The 15,453-nt window shown below is 44.3% G+C and overlaps 1 protein-coding gene across 1 annotated transcript; it reads left to right on the forward strand.

Annotated features, from left to right (window-relative positions):
* Nucleotides 1–4,355: 4,355 nt before the first annotated feature.
* Nucleotides 4,356–15,240, forward strand: LOC127527538 (uncharacterized). Its single transcript, XM_051926603.1, has 5 exons — nt 4,356–7,151; nt 9,352–9,436; nt 9,568–10,220; nt 11,763–12,168; nt 15,182–15,240. The coding sequence occupies exons 1-5, from the start codon at nt 4,356–4,358 to the stop codon at nt 15,238–15,240; spliced, it is 3,999 nt and encodes a 1,332-aa protein (XP_051782563.1).
* The last annotated feature ends 213 nt before the right edge of the window (nt 15,241–15,453 follow it).

Consider the following 15,453-nt stretch of genomic DNA (forward strand, 5'->3'; position numbering starts at 1 on the left):
TGATCTTTGGACTTCAGGCTTCATACATTATATAGTTTTATGCCTACATTTTGTCATTTACTACTAAAATATGAAAAATTTTTCTGTTTTAAAGATGTGTTTACACAGATTATTGTAGAAACGGAACACACATGAAATGCATTATAATAACCATTCATGGTGGCTCTAAAATCTGTACTAATCCCTACTCTCTCTTCTGTTTCCTTTTGCGGTGTCCTTTTGGTGGTGGCATCTACTCTAAGTACCATGATGTTCCAAAAATGATGGATGGATTAAAAGCCAGAAGTCTGTATGACCATCAGCATCAAGTGACTCCGTGAGAACCCTAACTAAAAAGAGGACTATTTCATTTATGTTAGGTAGAATGCCCAGAGGGGACTGGGCGGTCTCGTGGCCTGGAACCCCTACAGATTTTATTTTTTTCTCCAGCTTTCTGGAGTTTTTTTTTTGTTTTTTCTGTCCACCCTGGCCATCGGACCTTACTCCTTTTCTATGTTAACTAATGTTGCCTTATTTTAATTTCTTATTTTGTCTTTTATTTTTCTTTTCTTCATTATGTAAAGCACTTTGAGCTACTTTTTGTATGAAAATGTGCTATATAAATAAATGTTGTTGTTGTTCCAAATAACAATCTGTTATTTCCACTCTAAAACTCCAGCACTTCACTCCCAGATAATCAATCAAGGCATGAGCTGGGAGAAGTTTGTGCACATTCTAAGTCAGTGGGGGGATGGAATAGCAGGCTGCTTGCTGCTTGTCTTTATTGGCACATTTACAGGACAAAAGACGCTGGCGGAGAGGTGCGAACGGATTTATTGTGGGCCAGATCTACAAGTTTTTTCGTAGGCTCTGAAAATTCTAGTTTTAAAAATCACACAGAGGTAAATAGTATACAGCAATTCCCTTTGAAATCACGTTTGATATGTATAAAAAATCTATCTATCGAAAAACAAACCCATTTTTATCAAATACACAACATTTTAAATAATCAAGTACATTTATGTATGTATTTTCAGCTGAGCTAAGGATCCACATTGCGAAAGCATTTTGCTTAACTTTCTAAAGGTGACAGCTGTACTCAGACAGAGAGTGAATGGGCACACTTGAATAACAAACTACCAGAAGTGGGGATCGAGCCCATGTGGGCATTTGCTCATTGGATCTTAAGTCCAACGCCTTAACCACTCGGCCATTCTGGTGGTAGAAAAAGGCGGTTTAAGCACTCTTCGCCACTCAATGAAAGCTGTGATCATTCTTTCAGCTCCTTCAAAAACAGGTGGAGACTCATCTTTTCTTCCGAGTTGGGAGACCAGAAGGGGCGACTCCCACTTCAGCAGCACACAGCTGTGCACCCCACTCAAACATTATGTGAAATACTCTATGTAAGATTAGCTTTTCTTTTGCTGATACACATACTTGGGACAGCTGACACAAGAACAGGTTCACACATACAAGTCTTTAACATACTGTAATTTCATATCTTCCTGTTGTAAATGTAAAGCGGTCTTAAAATGGGTCAAAGGGCATACAACTGCTAAAAAAAATCACTCTCCTTATTATAAATTCTGCTTTCAAAAAAATCCTCTTTTCGGTATATATATAAATAAGCGTTCAGCTGGACACTGACCTGTTACACAGCTGCCCACTTAAAACGAGTCAAAGGGTACACATTTGCTAAAAGAAATCACTCTCCTTATTATAAAGTCTGCTTTCAAAAAATCCCTGTCTTTTTGGTATATATATAAATAAGCATTCAGACCGGTCCATTACACAGCTTGCTGTTAATACTGAAAGATGACTCAGAATCTTGTCGAAAGACAAAATGTGCGTCTTCAATATCTTATTAGAACAATATTTTCTATTTACTGTATTTATTTTTTATGGATAGGACTAAATGAAATATAATTATTGTTAATACAGTCTATTCTCCCGAGAGTCACGGCAGTCAAGATCACGGTACGGCTAATTATTGATTATTATACACGTCAAACAAGTATGTTTTAAAAAACGTATTACTGAATCCTTATATTTTATCCTTAGGCAGATATTTCCAAGTTGATTCTCCCATCTATTACTCGGAAACCGGTAACTCCCTTTTAAAAAATTATATCTTTTTGAAATGAGAGAGGCTGGGGATTTAAATTCAAAATGACATTGATCATTACCATTAATTATTTTGCTCAGTACTATCTCTCTGTGCGTAAGCGCGTGATCGCGCTTGTGTGTGTATAAGTTATAGCATTTTATATTTACTGTGTGCAGGGGATGTGCAGGGGATTAATTAAGTGCATGAACGGAGTGTGGGGTTATTTGTGTATATGAACAGTTGTACAATGGAAAATGTGTCGTGACTCATTAATAAAGGTTGTTTTAAAAATGAAAATCTATATATTGTCACACACACGTATTTAAGAGACAACTAAAGGCTTGAGTACATGTAATTCCACACCGGACCAGGGGGTGGCAAAGTACACTAATTCGCCCTCTCGATTTTTTGCAGACCATTCTAGGGAAATCCCGCCCGGCTCTGGGGCAGCCAACAACGTCACTTACAGTTCCGGTCCTAATGACATCACTGGCCTCCACTGGCCTTTAAAGCTGCCATCTTGTGTATAATGAATCAGTTCTGTTTTGGACTAGATTGTGACATGTCTATGATTTTGCAGTTTTGCAGCCGGGAAAAATTATACGGGTGGCTGCTCCAACCCTTTGCAATGTCTTATGGTGTTTCTTCTTACAATATCTATCATATAAATAGATGTTGCAAGCCATTTATTTGCGTATGTACCGTTGCAGCAACATCCAGCCAGAGCTGCTATAAGACTCATGGTGGTGATAGGGTTACCCTTGAAACTAATATCAGATCATTTTGTTTGAGCTTCTGTGTGTACATTGGAAGGGGAAATGTTGTTTTAAAGAGCGCATGCATTTTGTTTTCTAGACGACAACCCTTTACAATCTAAAACAGCTTCTCAAAGTGCTTCCCCTGATCTGTCCAATCGTAGTAAGTGTCATTTTAGGTTTCAGTTTATCGTACAAACATAGGTTGTATACATAATGCCAGATTTTGTGAAAAGATGTCTTTAACTGAGAAGGCCAAACTTTATTTCCAGATCCCAGTCCACTGGGTGTTTTAACGCAAGTGCTGGACAGTTCAGAAAATCTATCAATCTACCAAAACTGGCAGAATGTACTGACCGCGCAATCACCCCCATCCTCTGAGAGCAGCTTTCAGCATTCTCCTCTACCATCTGAGTTCAGCCTTCGTTCAAGTCTCCTGCATTCTCCTCTGCTATCACCAACGCCCTCTGATTGCAGCCGCCATTCAGCCCTCCTGCAATCCCCTTTGCCATCAACGCCTCACTCCGATTATGGGTCTCGGCGTAGAATTCATCATTCACCCCAATATTCCCTTCGTCAGTACAATGAGCGGAGCTGCCAAGAAAGACTGGAGCAGGTGTAGGTGGCCTTCGCCGGTTACTGGTTCAAATTGTAGAATCAGAGTCTCCTATGTACATTTCCAGACCCGAATTGAGGTTATATATGATACATATGTATACTTTTTACATGGTTCTGACCCAAGATTAAAGGATAGGTTTGTAGCAGTGCTACTTAAAAACTGCATCTCCCAGCAGTCCCTGCTGGGGCTGCTGGGGTCAAAGGTAGCCACAGGCAGATAAAAGGAGGGCAGAGGGCAAAGAGAAAAAAAGTTTGTTTTTGGTTTGTATTGTTGCTATTATTTGTCGTCTCTCCTGCTATTATTTGAACTGTGATCATTTTTGTCTTGGACTGTATTCGTTTGTCGGGGACTGGATTGTCTGTCTACTTGTTCACTGAGAGCTGTATTGGATTATTGGATTTTTCGGAACAGTGGAGCGCTCCCGAATCAACCATCAACCATCAACCTCATCAGTAAATACCGGTAGGACTGTATTTTCCCTTCTCCATTGCAACTTACAGATTCGCTGGACATAACTTGGTCACTATTCATCTTTCAACCTGTTTCTTATATATGGACTTGGCTGTGTGGTGTTTGTGTTTATTTTGTGTATGTGTAATATCGCCGAAGGGGTCAGGGGTGGTATTACTGTTTTCATTTCTCAATTCATGTCATTATATTTATAATTGTTTGTCATTCCCAGCATGTTTATTTGTCTCTGTGGTGAGAGTGTGTGGGTCGATCCAAGGCTGGGGACGTTCCTGGGATCTCTGCTTTTAAAATAAATAAATCACCGTCTTCGTTGGCGGTGTGAATCTTAGCGGCTCCTGACCGCTACAGATTTTGGCGAGCCGGGTAGGAGCCAGGTTAATTACGTTCCCTTCTGACCGACTTTACATACAAATCCGACAGAAGCATGTCTGTTGTAAGCGCAGTGCAGGGCGAGGAGCTTGAGCTGAGTGGACCGCTGGTGGACGTGCGTCCGCAGCCTAGGCCACGTCACGTTACGGTCAGAGCCCCGGAGGAAGAATTGAGCCTGCTGGATTCCCTGTGTGTCTCCAGTCCGGAGCAGCCCGAGACGGATGAGGGACGGCTTCTGCATGACCTGACGTTGCGCCTTGAACAGCTAGAGACGCGGGTGGATCACATCGCCGGCAGTTTTCTCAACCGAGATGAAACCATCCATGAGCTCATCGATGCCACGGCCGCCCGAGTTTCCGGTGAGGCGGTTGTGAGGGTGCAGCGTCTGGAGCAGTCCTTCGCGAAGTGTGTGCAGTGCCTGGAAGCCAATATGAGGGAGGAGATCAGGAGGCAGGTGCAGGATAGCTGGCGTGCCGTCACGCAGCCACTGGGGCAGTCGACTCCTTTAGCGGGAGTGGGGATCAACTGGGGACAGTCGTCCTTGTCCGTTGCGATGCCGCGGATGGAGTTCCCTAAGTTGGCCCCTCAGTGTACACCCACGGGCATTGTCGACTTTGTGGAGGAGGTCGACTTGTTCGTGGAACTGCATCCTCTGAGTGGAGCCGAGCTGCGGGGATTCCTGAACACGGCACTCAGCGGGCCGGCGCGCTCTTGGTGGTTTGCTGAGCGGCACAAGTGTAACACCTGGGCGGAGTTTCGCGCTGCCTTCCTGAAAGCATTCCTCTCAGATGAATACCAGGTGCTGTTGGAAGAAAAGCTCCGGACCTTTGTACAGAAGCCATCGCAGAGTCTCAGGGACTTTGTCTTTGAGTTCCGTGCGTTGTGCCTTAAGTGGCGATCTGACATGCGTGAGGAAGAGATATTGCGACGTGTCCTTGACGCTTGTGACCCTCGGGTGGCGGCTACTTTGAGGGGGGTCGTGAAGTCGGTAGATGAGTTGGTGAAGGTGGGGTCCCGAGTGGAAAAGGACTGGGCGGCTATCGGGATTAGTGGGTCTCGAAAGGGTCCCACGTCTCGGGATGTCCCCTGTCCCAAACCACGAGGGAAAGCCTCAGTGGATCCCCGTGCCGATCTCACCCTGGTGCAAGCCACCTTGCCCCTCTTAGTGCTGCCCGTACAAGTGCGAGGTGTCACTGGAGAGGCGGTCGTAGATACAGGGAGCACTTATACCCTTATGAAATACAGCTTGTGGGAAAAGCTTAAAGTGCCTCATGAGCAATTAAGGGGAAGTGCAAAAGTAAAATTCTTTCTTGCGGATGGAAGGGCGCACGGGGCCAGGGGCAGGGTTCCTATGAGGCTCTGCTTACATGAGACACACTGGGAGACAGAGGTTTACATCCTGGAAGATGACCACCTGTCGATGCCCTTATTACTGGGAATGGACTCTCTTGTGTCGGTAGGTCTGACTATCCATCTGTCGCGGCTGGAGTATGAGTTGCCGGGGGGTGAAGTCCATCGGTTTGGGACGAAGGCTCAAAGCAATCTGGTTTGGCCTAACTTGTGTTATTATCTCGCGCAGTTGGTGGATGAGCCCAGCCCAGTAGAGAAGGCTATTCTTGAACAGCCGGAGCTCGTTCAGCCACTGCTTAGGAGGTGGCACTCGGTGTGGACGGACAAATTGGGTCGGACTGAGGTGGTGTGTCATCACATTCACACAGTCGACCCTGTCCCTGTTCGGCACAGAGCCTACAGAGTGTCGCCTCTGAAAAGAGGAATAATCAAGGAGTGGGTTGACCAGATGTTGGCAGAGGGGGTCATCGAGCCTTCCACCTCGCCATGGGCTAGCCCCACGGTACTCGTTCAGAAGGCCGACGGGACCTACCGATTCTGTGTGGACTATCGGGAGCTGAACAAGAAGACCTTGGATGACGCTTACCCCATGCCACTCATTCATGACATCTTGGAGTCTTTGCATGGGGCAGCAGTGTTCAGCTCCCTTGATTTGAAGTCAGGGTATTGGCAGGTGAGGATGGGGAAGAGTAGCATGGAAAAGACAGCCGTCATCACCCCGGAGGGGTTGTTCCAGTTTCGGGTGATGCCCTTTGGACTGAAAAACGCTGGGGCGTCATTCCAACGGCTAATGGAGCAGGTACTCCGGGGACTCATTGGGAAGACCTGTTTTGTTTATATTGATGACATCATTGTATTCTCCCCATCTGTCCAACAACATCTTAAGGACCTCGACCACATCTTCCAGAAACTGCATAAGGCTCATCTCACCCTTAACATCAAGAAGTGTAGATTTCAGCAAGACCATCTGAACTTCCTCGGCCATGTGGTGTCAGCAGACGGAGTCCGAGTGGACCCGAAGAAAATTAAGTCCATCTTGGACTACCCAGCGCCCCAGGAGGTAAAAAGTCTCCAGCGCTTCCTGGGGATGGCTGGGTGGTTCCACAAATTTGTGCATGGGTTTGCCGACATCGCTGCCCCTTTGTTCCAGTTGCTGAGGAAGGGATCCCCCTGGGAGTGGTCACCAACGTGCCAGGACTCTTTTGAAAGACTCAAACAGGCCCTGATATCGCCACCAGTCCTGGCACAGCCTGATCCGTCATTAACCTTTCAGGTCCACACTGACGCAAGTGACCTCGGGCTCGGCGCCGTTCTATGCCAAACTAGCCAAGGAGAGGAAAGAGTGGTGGCCTATGCTTCTCGGTCACTAAAGGGCGCCGAGTATAATTATTCCACCACCGAGAAGGAATGCCTCGCTGTCGTGTGGGCCGTGGAAAAGTGGCGGCACTTCCTGGAGGGAACATCGTTTGGAGTCTACACTGACCATCGGGCTCTGACCTGGGCATTCAATTGCCCGAAGACCACGTCTAGGCTAACAAGGTGGGTATTGCGCCTCCAACAGTTCACGTTCAGGGTGTGCTATCGGAAGGGTTGTGCTAACGTTGTGCCCGATGCCTTATCACGGGTTCACGAGCCCGCGCCAGTGGTATGTGCGGTATCGGTCTCTAACCCTTGGCCTGATCTTCCCCTGAACATGCAGGAAATCGTTCAATCTCAAGCAGCCAGTCCTGTATGTCAGGGGTTGAGAGAGGGCTCGGGGGGGAGGCCTGACCGCATACATTATAGGGAACTTCAAGGGGCACTCTATCGCTGCGTTCCAACAAAAGATCGGGGTTACCATTATCAGTTGGTAGTGCCCGAGACATATGTGCCCAAGTTCCTACAGTATTATCATGATAGCCCGATCGGTGGTCACCTTGGACGTACTAAAACACTGTTTAAAATCTTGGAGGTGGCATGGTGGCCGACTGTACGCAAAGACGTCTGGTCCCATGTCCAGACTTGTACCACCTGTCAGCAATACAAAACCCCACCTGGTCTCCCCTCGGGACAGCTTCAGCCAGTAACCGTCACCACCCCGGGGGAAAGCCTAGGCGTGGACCTAATGGGACCATTTCCTTCTAGCAAGGACCGGAAGACCTACCTGATGGTGGTTGTGGACTATTTTACTCGCTGGGTGGAGCTATTCCCTTTGGCTAATGCCACAGCCAAGAAGATATGTTCCACCCTGAAGGATGAGATATTTACCCGATGGGGGGTGCCGAAGAACATCATCACAGATCGGGGCCCGCAATTTACCGGCTCAGAGGCCGAAGAGTTGTGGAAACAATGGGGGGTGGTTCACCTCAAAACTACAGCATACCATCCCCAATCCAATCGCACTGAGCGGGTGAATCGGACCCTGAAGACCATGATAGCATCCTTCGTCGGAGACCATCATCAGGATTGGACAAAGTGGCTGCCTGAGCTGCGGTTCGCATTGAACACGGCGGTGCACGAGGTTACAGGTGAAACCCCTGCATTGTTAGCTTTAGGCAGACAGATAAACGGTCCTCTGGAAAGGATTATTGAACTCAACCCACCTAAACCAGACACATCACTACACAATCACCTGCAAAGTATCCAACACATCACACAACAGGTAAAGGAGAGGATGGTGAGGTCCCAGTCCAGACAATCTCAATCGTACAACCAGAGACATAAGCTTGTGCAATTCTCGGTTGGGGAGAAAGTCTGGATCAGGACTCATCCCCTCTCCAAAGCCTCTGAGAAATTCACTGCTAAACTGGCTCCTAAGTGGTTTGGCCCGACAACGGTTGTCCAAAAGAAGGGACCTGTGACCTACGCAATAGAGTGGGGATTGCCAGGGACTAAAAAAATAGACACGGTAAACATCTCCAATCTCAAGCCTTGGTTCGGCCGTACACCACGGCCTGGGGGTGGGGATTGTAGCAGTGCTACTTAAAAACTGCATCTCCCAGCAGTCCCTGCTGGGGCTGCTGGGGTCAAAGGTAGCCACAGGCAGATAAAAGGAGGGCAGAGGGCAAAGAGAAAAAAAGTTTGTTTTTGGTTTGTATTGTTGCTATTATTTGTCGTCTCTCCTGCTATTATTTGAACTGTGATCATTTTTGTCTTGGACTGTATTCGTTTGTCGGGGACTGGATTGTCTGTCTACTTGTTCACTGAGAGCTGTATTGGATTATTGGATTTTTCGGAACAGTGGAGCGCTCCCGAATCAACCATCAACCATCAACCTCATCAGTAAATACCGGTAGGACTGTATTTTCCCTTCTCCATTGCAACTTACAGATTCGCTGGACATAACTTGGTCACTATTCATCTTTCAACCTGTTTCTTATATATGGACTTGGCTGTGTGGTGTTTGTGTTTATTTTGTGTATGTGTAATATCGCCGAAGGGGTCAGGGGTGGTATTACTGTTTTCATTTCTCAATTCATGTCATTATATTTATAATTGTTTGTCATTCCCAGTGTGTTTATTTGTCTCTGTGGTGAGAGTGTGTGGGTCGATCCAAGGCTGGGGACGTTCCTGGGATCTCTGCTTTTAAAATAAATAAATCACCGTCTTCGTTGGCGGTGTGAATCTTAGCGGCTCCTGACTGCTACAGGTTTTATATTCCTTTTTCATTAAAATAACATTGACTGCAAATTTTCATAACTGCAACCTATGATTAAATTTAGGTCATGCCTGAAAACAGGTATAGCGGCAGCAGCAGCAGTGGCACCGACAGCAACAGCAACCGTGAAAAGCCTGGAGGGGCGAAAGGTAGGAAAAGACTGTCCGGTGAAAACCTGAGACTATTAAAAGAGATGTCTGATAACCTTGAATATTCTATAATGCCCCCTAAAATTCCCAGCCTCTAATTTTTCAACCACCATCCCCAATTACACAACCAGTCAACAATTTTGACATCATTAATAATGTGCTCCAGGTTCTAAATTCTGATGAAATAGACGTCTTGAACGCTCTGCTGGAGCTATTGAGGAAAGCCTATTCTGAAGCCAAGTGCTATGTTAAAGATTATTTCGAAAAAGAAGGCGCATTATTGGAGGGCGAAAACATAGCCGCAAACCCCGCTAAGAGACAAATTTCCAAGTTATTTCTGAATTCTGTTTGGGGAAAATTCGGTCAGAAGCCTAACCAACTTACCACTATGTTTGTTAAACACACCCAAGAAGTTTTCGATTACCTGTTCTCGGACCTGTATCAGGTCTCATATTTTGGCTTTGTCAGCGACAAAATCGTTCAAGTGCAGTGGAGGTATGCAGATGACAAATACGTTATACCCGGTCCCGTCAATCTGGTGATAGCCACTTTCACAACGGCCTATGCCCGCTTAAAATTGTACAAATTGTTGGATCATTTAGGACCGAGGGTTCTGTGTCATGATACAGATTCCGTTATCTTCACAGCATTGCCCGGGCAGTACACTCCGGCGCTCAGTGACTATTTAGGTGAACTCACCAGTGAACTAGATCCTGATGACTTCATTGAAGAATTTGTTTCTGGGGGTCCTAAAATGTACACGTACAAAACGTTCAAAGGCAAGGTCTGTATGAAGGTTAAGGGCGTTACTCTCAATCATGAAACGGCTAGATCAGTAAACCTATACTCATTAATGGATCTAGTGCATTATTTTGTAAACCGCGATCTTGTGAAAGAAATAATGGTTCATGGCGCTCAGATTCATAGGAACAAAAAGAACCTGACGTTGCAAAATCGCCCACTCAGAAAAAGATCCAGAGTGGTGTACAACAAAAGGGTTCTATTGCCTGATTTCACAACTCTCCCCTATGGATATTAAAAAGGGTTTTGATGTTAGACTTCAGCACCCGTTCTCAAAAATTGTCTCTGGGACCTCCTATTCAGGCAAATCACATTATGTGAAAAAGCTTTTGGAGCACGCAGACTATGTGCTTTCTCGCCGCCCTGATAATATAGTCTGGTTTTACAGCTGTTGGCAGCCTCTGTATGACGAATTGTTAGCACAATTTCCAAAAACAAAATTTTTGGAGGGGATACCTTCTTCTTTAAGCGATGATGAACTACTGCCACCTGACAGAGTTAACTTGGTGATCGTCGACGATTTGATGGAACATGCGAGTCGTAGCAAAGAGATAAGAGCGGGCCTTCACAAAATATACTCATCACAGGAATTTGTCCATCATTTACTTGATCCAAAATTTATTTTTTCAAGGCAAGAAAAGTAGAACGATAAATCTGAATGCCAATTACATCACCCTCTTTAAAAACCCTTGAGATAAGCTGCAAATCCCCAATTTAACGCACCAAATGTACGCTGGGAGGATTAATTTTTTCTTGGAGGCCTTTGAGGACTCTACGAGGGCTCCATGCAGTTATCTGTTGGTGGATCTGAAAGCCCATACGCCTGACGAATTTCGTATACGTACCGGATTGTTTCCTCCCGACTGGCCTGCGGTGTACGTTGTGAAAAGATAAAGACATACGATTTTCCAAGTATTTGAGAAAGAGCCGGCATGTTGTGCAGAATAAAAAGAAATCTTCCTCTGCTCAAGACTCTGCATAGGGTTTCCTGTCGCCGAAGAAAAGCAGTGGTGAGCGAGGCTCTGGACGATTTAATTTACGCTCTGGCCGAAATAGCTCTCAATACTTTAAAAGGCAATGTACCACTGATGTCCAGATAGTTCAAGCTGCTGAAGAAGCATTGTTGCACCGTTAAAAAACTCAGCAATAAAAAACTTACCGTTAAAAAGAAAAAAACCCCTTTGAAATCAGAAAGGAGGATTTCTTGGAGCCCTATTAAGCGCAGCCATTCCTTTCATTACTAGTTTAATAGGTTCGAGAGTATAAATATGGAATACATGCGCAAGATGTACCTGGTACCTCAAAAACAAATGGCTCAATTGCAACAGAAATCCCCGACTTCCAACGACCTTTTAAGCGCTATGGAAAATGAACTGGATAAACAAATGAAATTCATACTTGAACGCAGTGACTTGAGCGGCAATGCAAAAGTAAAACTTTATATGACTATCTTGCAAAAGATACCTTACCTTTGTGAAAAAAGTGGATAAAAAAACTGGTGCTCTGACGCTGTTCCTGCCTGCAGAGAGCAAGGAGGAACCGCCGGGTGAGTCTCCTAGTACCCCAGAAGATCGGTTTGTACGATGAGATTTCGAAAAGTGTGCAGGATAAATCAAAGAAATATACCGAACTTATTTTACAGAAAATTTTGCATAGCACTAACACAGCCTACTGGAATGGCTTGGGACAGTTTGTGTTTCATGGCGAGCCATTAGCTGGTATGAATATGGTTGATCTAATGCGGAACTTAACCGCCCGTCACAACATACCATCCTATCGGAGACCTAGGGGATGGAAGGAATTTGTCAAGGCCATGGCCGATTTGAACATTCCAACAACCGTGCCAAACTCCGACACGAGAGAACTGTTGGAGAGCTTCAAACCTTCTGCTACGGACAGTGTCGCTGTGGCTGCTTCCGATATACCTGTTGGCAAGAAAACCAGATCTCGCAAAAAGAATGAATGGACTCCTTATTGAAATGTAAATATATTTTTGTTTAATAAAATATTAAATTTGATTACAGAGTCTGCCTATTTTTTATTAAGATAATTACAGGTCATAGAACTTTGCATACAGGGGTGATCCTGATAACCTCTAGAAGTGTTCTTAGACAAGCTGCTGACAAATTTTTGAACCATATAATCGTTCTTGGTGACTTCATTAAAATACAGGTTCATGACATCTTTATACAAATACAGTGTTGCCCGCAGACGGTGGAAAACCAGCTTTGAAGCTGTCGGGTATGGTGAATAATTCCTTTACAGTTTCTGTTTAAAAAGCTGTATGTCTCCTCAGGAAAATAGATAAAGTCTGGTGGGCCACCGTACGAATCGAAAAATTCTCCAGTTCCGTCTTCTCTGAGATGTATCGTCAACCAGTGTTCTCCGGGTGGATTTTGACGGTGAGTATTGACGATGATCATGGCCGGGAGATCCGTAAGTATTTTTTCAGGCAGTTTGTTGCACGCCAACACTCCGTAAAACAGATTTTCTGTGTACGGGTTACAGGACATGAGTTTGGTGATCTGCAGGGTGTTCATGCTTTTTAGTAATCATAAAGTATGTTTGTTCTCTGATTTATTTCAATAATGTTGTCAAAGACAGCGTAGACTATTAGAGTCACAGTGGGAGTGAAGTGGAGTTTTAGAGTGGAAATAATAGATCGTTATTTGGAACACACGCATTTCATGTGTGTTCCGTTTCTACAGTAATCTGTGTAAACACATTGTTAAAACAGAAACTTTTTCATATTTTAGTAATAAATGTTACAAAATATAGGCATAAACTATAGAATGTGTAAAGCCTGAGTTCCAAAGATCAAATAAACACTTTCACAAAAGGTTCAAGGATGACACAACAATTTCTGTTGCGTAGCGCGCTAAGGTTTGCTTCTCAGAGCACAGCAGCCTTGCCGTGCCTCACAGACTTGAGTTTGATTCCCAACACACAGACAGACAGAGCACTGCGCAATAGAGAGACAGACAGGCAGAGAAGTCACTAGACTAAATAAACAGGGAAGGCACATGTAATGAAAGAAAAAAAAGATTAACATGTAACAGAGGCAAACCAAGTGTAATCAATAGTCCCCGGTTCTATTCCCAGTCACTCCTATATTTGCCGTTTTCAGTAGTAAGCTGCTGTTTTTGTTAATATTATACAGTACACACATACACTTGGTTTGCGTCTGTACTTGCGCTGTTACTTAGAGTCAGATCGGTTTGGGGGGGGGGGGGGGGGGGGTTAGAGCGCATGAGCTTATTCAGTGCAGCAGGAACAACGCACATGTTGATCTTTTTTTTCTTTCATTACATGTGCCTTCCCTGTTTATTTATATATCTAGTGACTCCTCTGCCCGTCTGTCTCTCTATTGCGCAGTGCTCTGTCTGTCTGTGTGTTATGGATCTTAAAAATAACAGTTATAAGGACAGTTGTTCATGTTAATTGCAGTCTCAATTGTTAAAAAATATTTTAAAAGGAGCATCCCACATGAAAATATAACGATCTCATTAACTGACAGTGCATACCAATTTATTCATTTTATGTCTGTTTGAGGTTAAAAAGAAAAAAAAAGTAATACTTTAACCCCAGCAGGGAATCGAACTCAGGTCTGTGAGGCATGGCAAGGCTGCTGAAATGCGTGTGTTCCAAATAATGATCTATTATTTCCACTTTAAAACTCCACTTCACTCCCAGATAATCAATCAAGGCATGAGCTGGGAGAAGTTCATGTATGTTCTAAGTCGGTGGGGGAATGGAATAGCCGGCTGCTGGCAGCTTGTCTTTATCAGCACATTTAGATGACAAAAGATGCTGGCGGAGAGGTGTGAACGGATTTAAGGTGGGCCGAATCTATGAGTTTTTTCATAGGCTCTGGTAATCCTAGTGTTAATTCAGTAGTGGTGGTAAAATGTTTTATCCCGTGTTTATTTATTTTTTCAGATTTTTCTGTATTGCCCTTAGGAGGCATATTTACCAAAAAAACAAAAACATATATAAATATTGTGAGCCACCAGGGCGCGTACAGCCACCCTAACCCAGACACACACAGGCAGGATACAGGTTCAACACAACACCCGGTTTATTTACAATAAAACACACTGTGCACGTATCACCTACACAAGAATCCCTTCTTGCCACCAGTCCTTCTCCCTCCACTCCTCCTCAGGCTTTGTCCTCTTCCTCCCGACTCTGGCCATTGAATGGAGTGAGGTGGCTCCTCTTATTCAGGTCCTGAGAGTATTCTAGGTGGCTCATCATTATTACCTGGAATTACTCCCAGGTGTGCTGGAGGTCCTTAATAGGGCTCTGCCACTCCTCCTGGTGGCCCCCTCAGAACTCAACAAGGCTGCACCAAACCAGCTCCCAACACGCCCTGTGGGAATCTGTGGTGCCACAGCCACCCAGGTGGGCTGACCTCTAGTGTCCCAGGGGAGGTATTGCCTTACCATTGCCTTCTCCCCTGGTCTTTCCACTCTGTTGGCACCCGGGCCAGATAGTGGCCGTGGCTGCCCATCACAATATATACAGTATAATCACAATTCTGTTATCTTGTAGAATATTTTCACCTGTACTATAGATTATAAATTGTAATTTCCAAACTCAAGTTAATATTAGAAGGATAAAAAACAGCTTTAAGAGAAAGAGACTTCGGCTATCAAATTCCAGATATTAATAACAAAATTCCAATATTAGCCTTAGTATTTAATTCAAGACTAAAGTCTTATTGTTTTTAGCCCAGTATTCTCTTGTCATAGTTGATTTTGAAGATATTCCTACTGATTTTTATTAATTGGAGCATTGTGATTGACTGTTACTTTCATTCCATTTTTCTTCTCAATTGGTTTTATGTAAAGTATCCACCATGCTTTCAGAATAAGAGTTATCAAGTGGATGTGTCATTACTGGTAACAGACCATGTATCACACATTTATTGTATTCTACCAGGATCACCAATGTTTGCCAATCTTGTCATGTGTAATGGAGTTCCCGCAGAGACTGCATAACTGAATGACCTCAGCCAGTTAAAGCCTGGGAATAGAACTTTTTTTCTGTTTTCTGATTTAATTTAGTTATTGATATTTGGTACATTAAAGAAAAAAAATTGTGGATACATGTGGCATGGTGATTTTAAGTTTATTCTTAGTTTATAATAGTGTGAAATATGCTAATAGGAAGAATAAACAGAAAACATGGTAGCACAGCAGATTTACTTTCTG

Source organism: Erpetoichthys calabaricus, chromosome 4 (genome assembly GCF_900747795.2).
Source record: "Erpetoichthys calabaricus chromosome 4, fErpCal1.3, whole genome shotgun sequence".
NCBI lineage: Eukaryota > Metazoa > Chordata > Cladistia > Polypteriformes > Polypteridae > Erpetoichthys > Erpetoichthys calabaricus.